The sequence below is a fragment of the Equus quagga genome, chromosome 1 (assembly GCF_021613505.1).
Source record: "Equus quagga isolate Etosha38 chromosome 1, UCLA_HA_Equagga_1.0, whole genome shotgun sequence".
NCBI lineage: Eukaryota > Metazoa > Chordata > Mammalia > Perissodactyla > Equidae > Equus > Equus quagga.
In genome coordinates, this window is record NC_060267.1 from 167,039,047 (window position 1) to 167,056,336 (window position 17,290).

Consider the following 17,290-nt stretch of genomic DNA (forward strand, 5'->3'; position numbering starts at 1 on the left):
GTTTTTAACAATTTGGATAGTAGCCCTAAATGTTTATAATATTGTTTAGATTTTTGGTTGTTTTAGCAGTGTCTGATAGATTAAACGTAACTTTATGTTATGGTAAGCTTAAATATGAACCTAAAAATAATACTATTTCTCTCTCTAGAGATATAATTGCTATAAGCATCACTGGAGTGATACCAGAAAACCTGTCATTTTGGAAGTAACTCCTGGAGGCTTTGACCAAATTAATCCTGCAACCAACAGAGTCCTCTGTTCGTATGACTATAGAAATATTGAAGGCTTCGTGGACCTCTCTGATTATCAAGGAGGGTTTTGTATACTTTATGGAGGATTTAGTAGATTGGTAAGTAGTGTTTTTAAAAAGTTATTTAAAAAGGGGCATGCCCATTTGAAGGAAAGCAGAGTTTGTATACTTCACTTTGAAATTTGGTCTGAGTCCTCCCCTCTGGGAGGAAGTATGGTATTAAGAGTTCAGGCTGTGATGTCAAAGACACCTGAGCTTGGATCCCAATTTGCAGCTCTCTAAAATGAGGAGACTAATATGTAGGTCATAGTTGTTGTTTATTTGTTTTTTAAGAATCGGGTGATGTAATTTATGTAAAATGCTTAGCATAGTGCATGGCTTACTATTCAGTAAATGGTGGTTCCAATTGTTATTTTCATTAATATTAATGTCTTAACTGAAGGTTTCTAAGCTTTCTTTGAAAAAGTAGTTTAAAATCTCTTATTTTTACAGTCTTCCCTTCTTTGCCCAGCTGTTTGTAATCTGAAATCTGAGTATTTATTGAAACTTCAAATTTGGAATTCATCATGTGTTTTTGTCTTGAAATTCTGAATCATATGTAAGTTGGGAGGTACAACAGAAGCCACTTAAGATGCTGGTACCCTGTTTGTTAATCAGTAATAGAAAGTGAGCTGTCGAATGTTGATCATCTTTTTTATAAGAAACATCCTGCCTGCCTTAATTAAACTGCACATCTCAAAGATGAGCAAGAGAGAGTCTCCACATGGAGAGGCTCATTGAACTTACTCTCAAAAATCATTTCTCTTGAGAATTTTAATTCCTGTAGCTACCTTAGTGGCCTGGAACACTACTCCAAGATTTAGCGTTCTGTAGGTAAGTTTTCCTTCCCTGGGTAGCAGAGCTGGGGAAAGCCTGGAACTTTCAGATACACAAGAGACTAGAGGGTAGCAAAAGGGCAATAAAAAGAATGATGGGGAGCTGAACAATTTGATTTGCAAAATATGTTAGCTCTTCAGAGTTACAGACCTTTTCCATCCAAGATTTCACTCTTTACCCAGATGAGGGGTACCATCCTGGAGTCCCTCATCTAGGAGCACACATCTAGATATTTTCTTACCTCTGAGGCTACACTCAAAAGATGGAGGACCAAAGAGAAAATTATTTTCCTCTCCCACTCTACAGCAGCCTAAATCCTGCTGTTGTGGTGCTGTCTAAAGGCTTGCTTCTTCTCTGGGTGCTGGAAATTTATATTGAGAAATCCCTTGGTGGAGAATATACCTAATTACAGGAATATGGCCTTACAGACCTTAACGGGATAATTGTATAACAGTAATTCAGCCGTGCTTTACAATGCATAAGGTAAACATTAAGGATGAGAATTGTTTGATACTCCTCAGTTGCCAACATTTTTTATTGCATGATGGCATCAAGCAGTTTCAATTTTAATCATCCATTTCATAAGCATGCTCTCTTCCTTTTAAAAGACACTAGCTAAAATGCATCACTTCAGTACAGAGATGATACCATGACAAATTCATTCAACAAACCTTTATCTGGTAACTTCTGCATCCATAGTGACTGTGATAAGCTGTTGGGAATACAGTCAGGTTTTAAAACATGATCAGATCCAGTGTTTCTAAGTAGGGGAGCTATTGGCATTCTGGGCAGGACAATTCTTTCTTGTGTGGGACTCCCTAGTCTTGCCTTTTCCAGGACATTTAGCATTTCTGTCCTCCAGGCAGCAAATGCAAGTAGAAATACCTTACCCTTATCTTTACTTTTGTAAAGACATTCTTGGAGGTTGGTTTGTAATATGCATAGGCCAGTAACATTTAAACATTCTGCAAGGTAATCTTATAAGAAAGCCCACTATGTAAAAACAGATTAAATCAGAACTACCTCAGCTGAAACTGGGAATCCTGTCCACATTGTATCCACCACCCCTACTGGACTTGGCTTGGGTCTCTGGGGGCCCTTTTGGAAGAATCAGAGTGCTGTTTTCTACCCAGTGATAAGAACCAGACCCTGATAAGTTATGAGGTGATTTCTGTTCAGTGAGTTATTTTAAAGGTCTATATCCCAGACTTTGTGATTTTAGTTTAGTAATAGTGTTTCAACCACAACACACTGCTTATTTTCCTCTAAGATCTACGACCTTTTTTCCTCTAGATTTGCTGCTTCAGTCTCTTTTCTATGAGTTGATTCAATATGGTCACGTTTTAGTTATTTCAACTCTTAGCTGTTTAAATTTTAAAATTTTTGCAGCATTTATTTGCATCAGAGCAAAGAGAAGAAATCATCAAAAGTGCAATAGATCATGCTGGCAACTACATAGGTATTTCATTGCGGATCAGAAAAGAACCTTTAGAATTTGAACAGTATTTGAATCTTCGCTTTGGAAAATACAGCACTGATGAATCCATTACATCTTTAGCGGAGTTTATAGTCCAAAAAATATCACCTAGACATTCGGTAAGACCCATATGTTAAAAATAAAAATTTATTCATCTGATTTTGACATTTTTCTTCAATATCTTTTTAATATGTCTCAATTTTGTTTGAAGGAACCTGTAAAAAGAGTTCTAGCGCTTACAGAAACCTGTTTAGTAGAACGTGATCCAGCAACCTATAATATTGCAACATTGAAGCCTTTAGGAGAAGTAAGTTTCAGCAATATTAGCTTAAATGAGATTTCTTCCTATTGATAAATTACAGTAGTTTTCTTTCCATTTTAATATTTTTTCATGTCTAAAGATTGGAAACAGGAAGATTCTGTATTTAATTCTTTGCATTGTTATATTTATTGATTTTAGAACAAAGAATATTGCAAATTTATTTTCCAAGTATACGATGAATACAACTTTTCTTTACTGAGGAAGGTTTGCCCTGAGCTAACATCCATGCCAGTTGTCTTCTACTTTTTAGTATGTGGCCCACCAGCACAGCATGGCCACTAATAGAGTGCTGTAGGTCTGTGCCGGGAACTGAACCTGGGCCATCAAAACAGTGTGTACTGAACTGAACAACTGGCCACTGGGGCTGGCCCAATAGAATGTTTTATTCAATAATTGTATGAAAATTTGAATGAGACTTTTAAGCAGCTCTTAAATTCTGATATTGTAAACAAGTTACATTTTTAAGTGTTGACTTTTGTAAGCTAAACGATGTTAGTTTTTCTAATGAAAGAACATAAAACTGAACATCTTTTGTTGAACTTGTGTTTTGTTTTCATTAGGTATTTGCATTGGTTTGTGACTCAGAAAATGCACAACTTTTTACCATTGAATTTATAAAAGGGCAAATACGGAAATATTCTTCAACAGAGAGGTATTTTTTTTAATTCATCAAGCTTTTGAGATCTTAGTATGTGCAAGGCAAAGTTCTCCATCAAAGAAGAAAAAAAGATTTATAATCTAGAACTTGAGAATTATGTAACTTAGGAAAGACATTATTTTGTTGCATTCAGTTTTCAAATTCCTGAAGAGAATAAAAATGGTGACTTGATCTCAAGTGAAATGTTGAGAATAAAGAATTTCTGTAACTTATGCTTTTAAAATATTTTAAAATAGCACATTTCACTTTGATTGTTATGTTGTTTGGGTAACAACCACAAGTTACTGTAATATAAACACACCTGAAGTTAGAGTTTTCTATCTTAGTGTCATTAAGCTAGTCACTAATTTTCCAGTGGAATATGCCTGCGTATTTTTATATTACTGTGACTTGGCTGTTGCTGTGAAAGCCTGTGAGATGCTATACCTCCTAAACGCCTCCTGTGAGGTAAACACACTTAGAATGCTGTTCTACTGAGAGTGACTGCATCTCCCTTCATATACTAAGCCATTGTTGTGGGATTGGCAGATTTTACATTCCAGGTAGTTCTTTGATGCTGTTGTGAATAGATTGAGAGTTTAATCATTTTTTAAGTTAGTTGATCCAGCTCAGGTACATTTTGCCACTGTCTACAATACAACCTTATTGAAGTGTTTTCGCTTCCTGTAGTGTGACCAGTAACTAGTTCTTACCTTAGAGTTTTTGATCTAAGGTCAACAAAAATGGCATCTCAAGCAAAAGGTTATATTTTTTCCTGTCCTGAATTCAGGGAAGAGAACTTCTGAAGAAAAAAAATAGGGCAGATGTTTTAATCAGAGGAAGGATCTCAACACTTGAGTTTGTCATGCGCTTAATGTACATTGCATTGTTTAATCCTGGTGGTAGCCCAAGGAAGAAAGTGCCATTATTCCCAGTAAAACTGACATGTAGAAAGTAAAGCAATCTCTTTGTGACTTTGGATTAGGAAAAGATTTCTTAGACATAATACCAAAAGCACAATTTACAAAAGAAAAAGTTGATTAATTAGACTTTGTCAAAGTTTATTCCTTTAGAAAAGGAAAAGACAAGCCACAGACGGGGGGAAATATTTGGAAAACATATGGCTGATAAAGGACTTGCATCCAGAATATATAAAAGAACACTTATAGCTCAATAATAATTGGCAAAAGGTTCAAATAGACACCTTACCAGAGAAGATATATAAATGGTAAATAGCACATGAAAAAATCATGAGTGATTACAGAAAAAAATTAAAACCTCTACATATATGCTAAAATGGGTAACATCAAAAAGAGCAGCAGTGTTGGCAGGGGTTTAGAGAAACTGGAACTCTTATGTATTGCTGGTGAGAATGTAAAATGATAAAACTGCTTTGAAAAACAGTTTGACAATTTCTTAAAAGATTAAACATATACTTATCATATGATCCAGCAATTCTACTCCTAAATATCTACCCAAGAGAAATGAAGACATGCCCAAACAAAGACTTGCATGTGAATGTTCATAATAACACTACTCATAATAGCCCAAACTAGAAACTATCCATATATACATCACCTGGTGAATGGATAGACAGAAATTTTGTGAATCTATACTATGGAATACTACTCAACCATAAAAAGAACTGAACCTTAAAAACATATGATAAGTAAAATAAGCAAGACATGTAAGGCTACATATTATATGATTCCATTTCTGTGAACGTTTTTTAAAATACATTTTATTTTTTAGAGCAGTTTTAGGTTCACAGCAACATTGAGCAAAAGGTACAGAGATTTCTCATGTAACTCCTATACCCCCACTACAGGTGCATAGCCTCCCCCATAGTTAACATCCCCCACCAGAGTGGTACATTTGAATAACTGATGAACCTACAGGTTTGAAGAAATATATAGTGACATGTATCCACCATTACAGTATCAATACAGAGTAGTTTCACTGCCCTAAAAATCCTCTGTGCTCCACCGATTCATCCCTCCCTCCACCCTACAGCTTGGCAACTACTGATCTTTCTTACTGTCTCCTAAATTTTACTTCTTCCACATTGTCATAGTTGGAATTATACAGTACGTAGCCTTTTCAAATTGGCTTCTTTCATTTCCTTTTTGTCTTTTCATGGCTTGATAGCTCATTTCTTTGTTTTTTATTGAAGTTATGATAGTTTACAACCTTGTGAAATTACAGTTGTGCGTTATTATTTGTCAGTCATATTATAGGTGCACCACTTCACCCTTTGTGCCCACCTCCCAGCCCCCCTTTCCTCTGGTAACCACTAATCTGTCCTCTTTGTCCATGTATTTGTTTGTCTTCCACATATGAGTGGAGTCATACAGAGATTGTCTTTGTCTGTCTGGCTTATTTTGCTTAACATAATATCCTCAAGGTCCATCTGTGTTGTTGTGAATGGGACGATTGTATCCTTTTTTATGGCTGAGAAGTACTCCATGGTATATATATACCATATCTTCTTTATCCAGTCATCAGTCGATGGGCACTTAGGTTGCTTCCATGTCTTGGCTATTGTGAATAATGCTGCAGTGAACATAGGGGTGCATGGGTCTCTTTGAATTGCTGATTTCAAGTTCTTTGGGTAGATACCCAGTAGTGGGATGGCTGGGTCATATGGTATTACTATTTTTAATTTTTTGAGGAATCTCCATACTGTTTTCCATAGTGGCTGCACCAGTTTGCATTCCCACCAGCTGTGTGTGAGGGTTCCTTTTTCTCCACAACCTCTCCAACATTTGTTATTTTTTGTGTTGGTTATTTTAAGCCATTCTAACAGATGTAAGGTGGTATCTTAGTGTAGTTTTGATTTTCATTTCCCTGATGATCAGTGGTGGTGAGCATCTTTTCATATGTCTGTTGGCCATACATATATCTTCTTTGGAGAAATGTCTGTTCCTATCCCCTGCCCATTTTTTGATTGGGTTGTTTGATTTTTTGTTGTTGAGTTGTATGAGTTCTTTATATATATATGATTTGCAAATACTTTTTCCCAGTTGGTGGGTTCTGTTTTTGTTTCAATCCTGTGTTCCCTTGCCTTGTAGAAGCTCTTTAGTCTGATGAAGTCCCATTTGTTTATTCTTTCTATTGTTTCCCTTGTCTGAGAAGACATGGTGTCTGGAAAGATCCTTTCAAGACTGATGTCAAAGAGTGTACTGCCTATATTTTCTTCTAGAAGTCTTATGGTTTCAGGTCTTACCTTCAAGTCTTTGATCCATTTTGAGTTTATTTTTGTGAATGACATAAAAGAATGGTCTATTTTCTTTCTTTTATATGTGGCTGTACAGTTTTCCCAACACCATTTGTTGAAGAGACTTTCTTTTCTCCATTGTATGTTCTCAGCTCCTTTGTCAAAGATTAGCTGTCCATAGATGTGTGGTTTTATTTCTGAGCTTTCAGTCCTGTTCCATTGATCTGTGCCTGTTTTTGTACCAGTACCATGCTGTTTTGATTACTCTAGCTTTGTAGCATATTTTGAAGTCAGGGATTGTGATGCCTCCAGTTTTGTTCTTTTTTCTCAGAATTGCTTTAGCAATTCAGGAGATAGCTCATTTCTTTTTAGCACTGAATAATATTCCATTGTCTGATGTACCATGGTTTATTTATCCATTCACTTGCTGAAGGACAGCTTGGTTGCTTCCAGGTTTTGGCAGTTACGAATAAAGCTGCTATAAACATCTGTCTGCAGGTTCTTGTGTGGACTTAAGTTTTCAGCTTCTTTGGGTAAATATTAGGGAATGTGATCACTGGATCATATGGTAAGAGGATGTTGAGTTTTGTAAGAAACTGCCAAACTGTGTTCCAAAAGTGACTGTGCCATTTGCATTCCCACCAACAGTGAATGAGAGTTGCTGTTGTTCCACATCCTTGCTAGCATTTGTTGTTTTCAGTGTTCTGGATTTTAGCCATTGCAATAGATGTGTAGTGGTATCTCTACATTTGCATTTCCCTGATAACACAAAGTATGAAGCATCTTTTCATATGCTTATTTGCCATCTGTATATATCTTCTTTGGTGAAGTCTCTATTAAGGTCTTTGGCTCACTTTTTAATCTGGTTGTTTTTCTTATTGTTGAATTTTAAGAAATCTTTTTTGAGCCAGCCCTGATGGCCTAGTAGTTAAAGTTTGGCATGCTCCGCTTTGGTGGTCCGAATTTGGTTCCTGGGTGCAGAACCACACCACTCATCTGTCAGTAGTCATGCTGTGGTGGCAGCTCATATAGAAGAACTAGGAGGACTTAACAACTAGAGTATACAGCTATGTACTTGGGCTTTGGTGGGGGAGGGACAGAAGATTGGCAACAGATGTTAGCTCGGGGCAAATCTTTCCCAGCAAAAAAAACCAAAAGAAATCTTTGTCTATTTTGGATAATAGTCCTTTATCAGATATGCCTTTTGTAAATATTTTCTCCCAGCCTGTGGCTTGTCTTTTCATTCTCTCGATGAAGTTTCTTGAAAAGCAAGACTGTAGAGACCAGAAAGCAGTAAGTGGTTGCCTGGGGCTGGGGAGTTTTTTGCCCATGGGCACGAGGAAACTTTTTGGGGTGATGGAAGTGTATCAAAACTGGATTGTGGTAATGATTGCACAACTGTGTAAATTTACTAAAATTATCAAACTGTACATTTTAATTGGGTGAATTTTGTGATTTGAAAGTTATACCTCAGTAAAACTGTTAGAAATAATCTTAAAATAAAAAAACAACAGAAAAATGTTAAAGCTACAGTCCTTAAGCAACTTCTACAAGGTGTGTGAAGCAAAGAGAAAAGCTGGTATTGGAACTCCACGCTCCTGAAGCCCCTATTCTTTTGTGCTTCTCCTTATACTCAGAGTGCCCCCTGCCCAGGTTACCTGCTGCAAGGCCTGTGCTGCACTCTGCGTCCCAATTCCTATTAATTGTCAATCCTAAAACCTTTTTATTTTTAACCTACTTAGAGATTCTTTATTAGCAAGTTTGCTGGATGGAGTAAGAGCCTCTGGTAACAGAGATGTTTGTGTAAAAATGACACCAACTCATAAAGGTCAGCGATGGGGGTTACTCAGCATGCCTGTTGATGAGGAAGTGGAGAGCCTTCATCTCAGATTCTTGGCTACACCTCCAAGTAAGTATTGATTTAAAGATAATTGCATTTCCATCCATCTACTTAATAATAATTTAAGAATTTTTAGGAATGCAAACCTCTAAATCCTTTTGAACTTTTTCATCTCCTTACAGATGGTAACTTTGCAGATGCTGTATTCAGGTTCAACGCAAATATTTCATATAGCGGAGTTCTGCATGCAGTAACTCAGGATGTAAGATAAATTGTATCATAATTTGTTCATTGTCATTAACTTGTGTTGTGGAAACTTTTTTGAAATATTCTTCCTTCGCCTAGGGTCTCTTCTCAGAAAACAAAGAAAAACTGATCAATAATGCCATAACAGCATTATTGCCCCAAGAGGGAGAAGTTGTTGCTTCAAATGCTGAACTCGAGAGTCAGTTCCAGGCTGTGAGGAGGCTTGTGGCTTCCAAAGCTGGTTTTCTAGCCTTCACTCAGCTTCCAAAGTAAGTTATTTTCTGAAACTTAACTTCTTTTAGAGAATTTGAACAACTCAAAATAGCAAGTAATCAACAATTCACCTCTTTATATCTGACTAAACTTGATACCTTTTATTTGGTAATATGGTAGTTTTTGTTCATGAGAAATAAAAAAGAAAGGCAAGTGGAACTGAAGGGGGTTGTTGGTTCCATACTCATACATAGTGACTCTTGTTTTATTGAATTTGAACAGGAAATTGTATGCCTTATATATTTTTTTAAATTTTATTTTTCCTGCCTTTTAGTTTTAATTAACCTTAAAAACAATCTTCCCCCTCAAAGAAGAAAACTATTATGAAAACGGATAGGTCCCAGAAGTGGGATTCAAATATATAATTGCTGTAGTAATGTAATGGAAACTTAAGATGACTTATTACCTTATATTTTAATAATAATAGAATAGACTAATGCTCTGATATTGCTATTACACACTTATTATTTTGTTCCGCAAGATTTCGGGAACGTCTCGGAGTGAAGGTAGTAAAAGCACTCAAGAGGAGCAACAATGGAGTAATCCATGCAGCTGTTGATATGCTCTGTGCCCTCATGTGTGTGAGTAGTGTTTTTCTTATGGAAACTGATTTTTCTTAAGTTGACTGATGGTTTAGATTTCTACAAACTTAGATTTTTATTGAACCAATGAAATTTAATGTTTTTGTATTTCCTAAATTGCTCTCATAACCATTTATTTATTCAAATAAACATTTATTTAGTGTATCTATAAACCAGGCACTGTACTATGTACTAGAAATACGAAGATGTCATAATTGCCGACAGTCTAATAAGGTCAGCATAGGTATACAGTATAAAGTCATAGGGGCCATGGGATCACTAAAAAGCAGCACTTAATTTTGGTTTTGTGTTGACGGGAAGATGAAAGATTCCAGGCCAGTCTTTCTGGGAAAAGTTACACTTGGTCTGAATCTTGAAAGACAGGCAGGTATTTTCCAGCTGTGAGAAGGCTTTCCTGGGAAAGGAAAGAGCATATGTAAAGGCATGTTTCGGAAGCAGCAAATAATTAAATATGGTTGGATCATAAGGTGTGTATGGGGGCGCGTGGGGCTAGGAGTTAACAGCTAGGGACAGTCAGAAAAAACCGTTTCAGATGAAGAAGCTAGATTTGTATTCTTTAGTAAGGAATAACTGAAAGATTTTTCAACAGAGGAGCAGTAACAACAGTTTTGAATTTTAGAAAGCTCACGGGTGGTATGTGGACTACAGATTAGAGGTAAAGTTAGAATTGGGTAGACCAAATTATCATGTGAGAAACGATGCTGAGGTAAGATGGGGCTAAAGAAGGCACATTTGAAAGCCATTTGAGAGGTAAAGATCTAACTTGGTGACAGCTTGTATGGGGGGAGAAGCAAATGGTTCAGTATAACATTGAAGTTTTTGGTTTACCTCAATTTTGTCTATAGGATTTTATTCCTTGTATACAATGTTTTAGGCAAGCTTAGTGGTATAGAATAAATGTAAGTAATCACTTGTATAAAACCTTGCATTTATTCCCAAAAGTGAATCTTGCTATCTTCACTATTTTATTATCTTTACTACTCCAAATAATTCCATTAAAAGAATTAATGGGATAACTAGAACATAGAATAAGAGTAGTGTGAAACAGACACATTGAGTCCTCATTATATGTTAGGTTTGGCTATTTATTTTACATGAATTATCTCATTTAAGCATCATAATAGTTCTGAGACAAGTACTGTTATTCCCACTTTACAGCTGAGGAAAATGAGACTGAGTTAAAGTAACTTAACCTTGCCCAAGGTCAGGAGCAGTCAATAGCGGAGTTAGAATTTGATCTTTCCTCCTGACTATCATGCTGGAATCCTTTTTACACTCTCAAGTTATCCCAACAGTCAGAAGAGAATCACCTTGAGAGAAAGAAACTATTTGCTGCTAATTTTAGTATTTGCTTTTTAAATGCTAGGTTTTATTGCAATTTTAAGTTATAAAATTTGGGGGTGGGGAATGGGTTTCATTTGCCCTGTAAGGAGATCTGTGACTTTGAAGAGAGTACCTTGTGCAGTAGTATCTACAGTTACTTGTTGGGCAAATTATCTATGAAGTCTCATCAGACCCAAGGGAAATCCTCATTTCTGCCTTCTTGTCTTATCACGAGTTTCCTTCCTGCCTTAAACTTTAAAGGCGATGATTTTTAATCCTTTCAGTATTTAATGAATACTCTTTGTAAATGACTTGAGTTATGCCAGCACATGGGACTGCTCATGAATTATCACTGTTTTTAATCAATAGCCCATGCATGATGACTATGACTTAAGACAAGAACAGCTAAACAAAGCTTCTCTTCTCTCTTCAAAGAAGTTTCTGGAAAACTTACTGGAGAAATTTAATTCCCATGTGGTAAGTTATAATTAAATTTGTATTAATGAGCGATACCATACATTATTGAAGGATATTGTAGAAGTGCAACATGGACAGTGTTTTGTTTTTTTTTTAACTGCAGCCCCCAGCTTTGGTCAGTGTCAGTCACAGCTCAGCTTGGTCACTAATAATAAAATATTCTGTTTTAGGACTATATCCATTCATCTGGGAAGGATAAGTTACAAAGCCTTTAGATTTTTACAATGATATTCCAGATTATTTTTTTCTCTCTCTTTAAGATGCTCTTAAAATATATATATATATATAAAGCCAAATCTTTGTTCCTCAGTCACTGGTAACAGTTTTGGAGATGGACAATCTATACTATCTAGAAGGAACATGAATTAATTGCTAGAGTTTTGCAAGTGTTGTCAACGATCGCTTTTTATACAAATACGCATTAAATCTTAGTTACACATATTTGAGGAGTCTTGGTTATTCTCTTGAAATTTGACTGAATTTTAATTATTTTCCTTTTGAGATGTACTCAGCAGTGGATTTGCTATATAGTGAAAAGAGGTACTTCTTAGAGTCATCAAACTTTGAATCTCCTATTGAGAAATTAAATGTTTCCTTCTAACGTATAGAATAACAGAAACACATTATTGCTATGTTTTAAATGAAGCTCTCTATCATAAGTCAAGGTAATATGTTACTTTGTTTCAGGATCATGGGACTGGTGCCCTCGTTATTAGTTCACTTTTGGACTTCCTTACTTTCGCCCTCTGTGCTCCATATAGTGAGACAACGGAAGGGCAGCAGTTCGATATGCTCTTAGAGATGGTAGCATCCAATGGGAGAACCCTCTTTAAACTCTTTCAGGTGAGAGCATGTATTTTTCTTATCAGATAACAACTATTCTAAGAGAACCACTTTTTAAGTCAGTTTCTTTTTAAAATAATGTGTGTGCTTCTTTAATCATGTTGATAAATAAATACAGCCTAGTAAATTATCATATTAGGATGTTTAATTCACAGATTTTGGGGTATTTCATGTAGAGCTCTGTCGATGGCTTTTGACCAGTGCTTTGAGTCTGTTGCCCATCTTTTCCATCTTAGAAGTAGTGAAGGGGCTGGCCTGGTGGCCCAGTGGTTAAGTTCGCACATTCTGCTTCTCAGTGTCCTGGGGTTTGCTGGTTCGGATCCTGGGTGTGGACATGGCGCCACTTGGCAAGCCATGCTGTGGCAGGCGTCCCACATATAAAGTGGAGGAAGATGGGCACAGATGTTAGCTCAGGGCCAGCCTTCCTCAGAAAAAAGAGGAGGATTGGCAGTAGTTAGTTCAGGGCTAATCTTCCTCAAAAAAAAAAAAAGTAGTAGTGAAAAGCTTGTTTTTCTTTCTTGTAGATCCAAGGCTTCCATTTCTTAACAAATTCCTAAATAATAAGATAAGTTTTAGTAGGGCTGTTCATAAGCAACTGAAAATATTTGTTATTTCATATGATACTGTAGTATTTATTATGTACATATATATGTGTACGTATGTGACATATTTTTATATTAATTTTATTATAAATGTCAATTTATATTATTTTACTATCTTTACTGTTTGATATTTATCATTCAAATAATTGTAATATGTATTATTGAAATAAGTGCCATTTCCTACTAACGTAAAAACTCTTTATGTTTTAAGTATCTGTAAAGCTGTATTGTAAGTATACTTAAAATTTTTAACTAAACTGTGATCTGACTTTGAGACATATCCTTTACTAATTTTATGGCTTATAACTTGCATAAAATTGTATATCTTCCTTAAGAGCAAAAACTAAATATGTTGAAATAAAATTATTTTGTTTTGTGATACTTTTTCCCCCTATTTTAAAGCATCCTTCCATGGCAATTATAAAGGGAGCTGGATTGGTTATGAAGGCAATAATAGAGGTGAGAGAACAATTTTGAAATTCTCAACTTACTTGGATATTGATTGTCCATTTTAATTGAATGCTGACAAAATTATCTTTCAGTCTTTTATGGAAAACATTCAATTTTTGTGGATAAGAAAAATAATTTAAAATTTTTATTTAGAAATTAGTTTTAAACTAGTTTGAGAAACGATCCTCAATAATAAGCTAAGAGTTTAAAGTTCTTAAGTAAGTAAATTTAGAAAAGATAAATTTTTCTGTTCCTGCGTTGTTTGTTTTATTTTGAAAGAATTAAAAGCATTCCTTCTTCTCTTTTATGGGGAGTTGGTGGCAATGGTATTGAAATTTTTAGGTACTGAGGTTACATAGAAACCTATTAATGGAGTTAGTTCGTAGCAAAGTGGTATCAAATAAGAATGGTAACAAAACTTAGTTCCTCATGCTGAAGTGCATTTGTATTTAAGCTCTAGAAATAAAGATAATTGCTTTAGCCTTCTGTGTTTTTTAAAAGAGGAGATCGTGGCTATGAATGTCAGCTTGGATACATTGACATCAATCTAAATGGCTTTTGAATTCGTATATTCTTTTATCATAGTAATAATTTGGATAAAATATAAGAGTTTTTAATAAACTCAGCGATTGTGGCTCATAAATATAACATAGCTAAATAATAAGCACAGAATTAGTACACTCTTAAGAACTGTTAAAAAAATTATATATAGGCCTTACACTGGTTGGAACATCATAGTTAATTTGCATTTTTAGTGTGTAGATACAAGTAAAGATTAATTTCCCCCCTCCAGCTAGTGGGTTCTGTGCTCAATTTTAGCTTCCAAAGTCAGTACCACATCTCTCATTTACAGAGCTTGCAGTAGCCAAGGACAGTTAGGATCAAAAGAACAAACAAAAGTTTATTGCTGACCCTGATCTACCAGCATATTGCCATTCATTTAGAAATATTTACTGAGTGCCAGGTGTAACCAAAATGCCGACTTTTGGCTTCAGTATAAGCCATGCCTGTCAGATTCATAGCCAGTGACTAGAGCTGGTGTCTGTGTAAGGAAGACTTCATTTATGTGTGCTGAAGTCCTGGCAAGTATCTTAAATTATTTTTTTCTGATTGTAAAAAGCAGTATATGATCTTTGAAGAAACATTGAGATGCTCAGAAAGAATACAAGGAACAAATAATAAATTACCTGTATTTTTACCATCCAGAGATAAGTGCTATTAGCATTTTGATAAATTTCCTCTCAGACTGTGTACTGTTCAAAATGATATATGTACATATACATAGTATGCATAGTATGTAGTAGTACACATACTACATATTCATTTGCCAGAATGATATATGTACATATTCATAGTATGTATATTTGTATACATACTGCATATTCGGTTGTACTGTATACTTGTACTTTTTTCAGTAACATTGTGAGCATTTTTACTTTTTGACAGATTGTCTTCAATATCACACTGCTTGCTTAACTTATAGTTCTATGATTACCTTTGATTAGTAGTTCTGTCTGTCCTGCCCTGTTGCCAAAGTGAGTCCATTAGTAAAGTAAAATTAGAAGAAAAGGAATTGCCCTTACATCGCATCATTCTTTAAAAAAATAAATAATTGTATTCACCATGAATGTGAATATATCCTTAATAACAAAAGCAAGCCAGATTTGCAGGTGCCTTTGGTAGGAACTGCTGGTTTCCCTGAGTTACCTGATATATACTTAGGGAATGAACCTAATTGTAATATTAAATTAAGCAAAGGATCATTCATAAGATAAATTTATATGAAAACATTTAAACCTCATTCCAAAGACGAATATTTTAAAAATTACTCATATTACTACCCACATATGTTCTGATAATTGAAATTGCATTTTTAAGTTTTATTATATTGTGTACTGAGTAATTATCTAGAGATGTAAAATTAGTTTTACAAAATTAGGATAGCTTGCTTTAGATTGCTGCTTTAGGGATCATCTTACCCTTTTTCCAAAGGAAGGTGACAAAGAAATTGCTACAAAAATGCAGGAGCTTGCCCTAAGTGAAGGTGCCTTACCTCGACACTTGCATGCTGCGATGTTTACAATAAGCTCAGATCAAAGGATGCTTACAAATAGGTAGGTTAAATTTAATTTGCTATAAATTAACTTGCTGTTCAGAGAATGGATTTTGATATTAAATAAAACAAACTTAGGAGTGTTTGGATTACACAAATGTTTCATTTTCTTTTGATTCATGTAGTTCTCCTTTTTCTTTCTCTGTAGAAGAATTGTGCCCAGATGATCATTGTCCCTGTCTCTGGATAACTTAGGAAGAAAAAATAAAACTGCGTTTGCTTTTTCCCCCACTATGCTCTTATCAGGCTCTACACCCATAGTCATGTGACTGGAACATGGAAAAGAGTACCTAGAAGCTTATGGAACTAGAACCACATACCCAGGCTTTTGCTCCTTGTACTTTCTCTGGCCATCTTGCATGCAGATGACCCCATGTGAAAACCTCTCCTAGTCAATTTTTAAATGTCTTTGGTCAGTTAGGTACTCTACTTTAAGAATTAAAAGTCTTAATATCTAACCAAGCTAACCTAGGCGTATCCTAAATCTCTGAGAGTTAAACAATTTTCCCTTTGGCAAATCATCTTCTTTTATAATAATGATTCAAATATAAGGAAACACATAAATCTGTTCATTTACTCCAGGCTACATAAATTCCAGCTCCTGTAACCTTTCTTTATGATTCCTGATATGTGACCCTCTCAGATACCCTTAGCATACCATATTGATGCATATTAGTGAAAAAAACAAAAAACAAAAAAAACAAAAATCATGAATATTTTAATCATGTTCTTTTTGACTTTCTAAATAATAGCATAAATTGCTGGCTTATGTTTACTTTGTTATACTACAAATTTTCTTTCTTTATCATCTGTGTCCAGTTATTAGGTGTCATGGTATACTGCCTTGCTAATAGTTTTCTGCTATTTATACTATGTAAGAAGCTATTTGCATCCCTCACTTGTAAATGTTAGCCACAAAAGTAATCTTCTGTGTTGCCTGAGAGGACAATAAAATTTAAAAGGGAGGTTATTTCATTGATATACTGCCTTATTAGTGCTAGACACTATATTTCATTACAATAGAAACTATTTGATGTCTTATTCCATTAAACTCCCACGTTAGACGTTTGCTTGTTGTGCTTCTCTTTATTATAGTTACATTCTCTACTCTGATCAACCACAATATTGAAAAGCTGTCAAATTATGGTAGAAATACCACTTTTCATTTACATTGCTTTATCTTTTACAGATTGCTATTATAAAATGTTATCTCTTTTATCCCTAATTAAAGCCTTTTAGGAATCACTGATATGTACCTACCAAATGGGAGTGAAGGAAATTACAAGTTTAATTACTTTGATGTGTTAGCTTCCAAATAGGCAGAGGAATGAACAGTTTTAGTAGTCTTCATTTTTTTGGTGTTAGAACAAAGTAACAATTTGGGTTTTCCTGTTAGCCTTTTTTCTTCTGGGAATGTAGCATGTATAAATACATATGTCTGTAGGTGATTATTTGGTTATTTCCTTCATAGGTTTTATGCCCATTCTTATAGCAAATGGCAATTGAATCTCTACCAAACCACAGAAGGGTCAGTGGTGAATGAAATGTGTTCCCTGCTCATGAGGAGCTTCCCGTCTAAGCAGACAAATGCCATCATGAAGATTAAGTTTAATAAATGACTAAGTTGTAGATTCAACATTAAATCTTAGATTTTCTCTTTGAACCAGAATAATGCCTTTAGCTCAAAGGGGGGATGAGTAGAATAATGCCTTTAGCTCAAAGGTGGGATGAGTAGAATAATG

At 35.1% G+C, this 17,290-nt stretch overlaps 1 protein-coding gene across 2 annotated transcripts in view; it reads left to right on the top strand.

Annotated features, from left to right (window-relative positions):
* Positions 1-17,290, top strand: part of DNAJC13 (DnaJ heat shock protein family (Hsp40) member C13) — a 110,566-nt gene that overhangs the window by 31,912 nt on the left and 61,364 nt on the right. For both annotated transcript variants that reach the window (XM_046661274.1, XM_046661285.1), the window contains exons 6-17: positions 149-349; positions 2,516-2,722; positions 2,815-2,910; positions 3,486-3,577; positions 8,522-8,688; positions 8,802-8,881; positions 8,965-9,134; positions 9,620-9,719; positions 11,433-11,540; positions 12,228-12,383; positions 13,388-13,444; positions 15,428-15,549. In XM_046661274.1, coding sequence (XP_046517230.1) covers positions 149-349; positions 2,516-2,722; positions 2,815-2,910; positions 3,486-3,577; positions 8,522-8,688; positions 8,802-8,881; positions 8,965-9,134; positions 9,620-9,719; positions 11,433-11,540; positions 12,228-12,383; positions 13,388-13,444; positions 15,428-15,549 — 1,556 coding nt within the window. The remainder of the gene's footprint in view (positions 1-148; positions 350-2,515; positions 2,723-2,814; positions 2,911-3,485; positions 3,578-8,521; positions 8,689-8,801; positions 8,882-8,964; positions 9,135-9,619; positions 9,720-11,432; positions 11,541-12,227; positions 12,384-13,387; positions 13,445-15,427; positions 15,550-17,290) is intronic.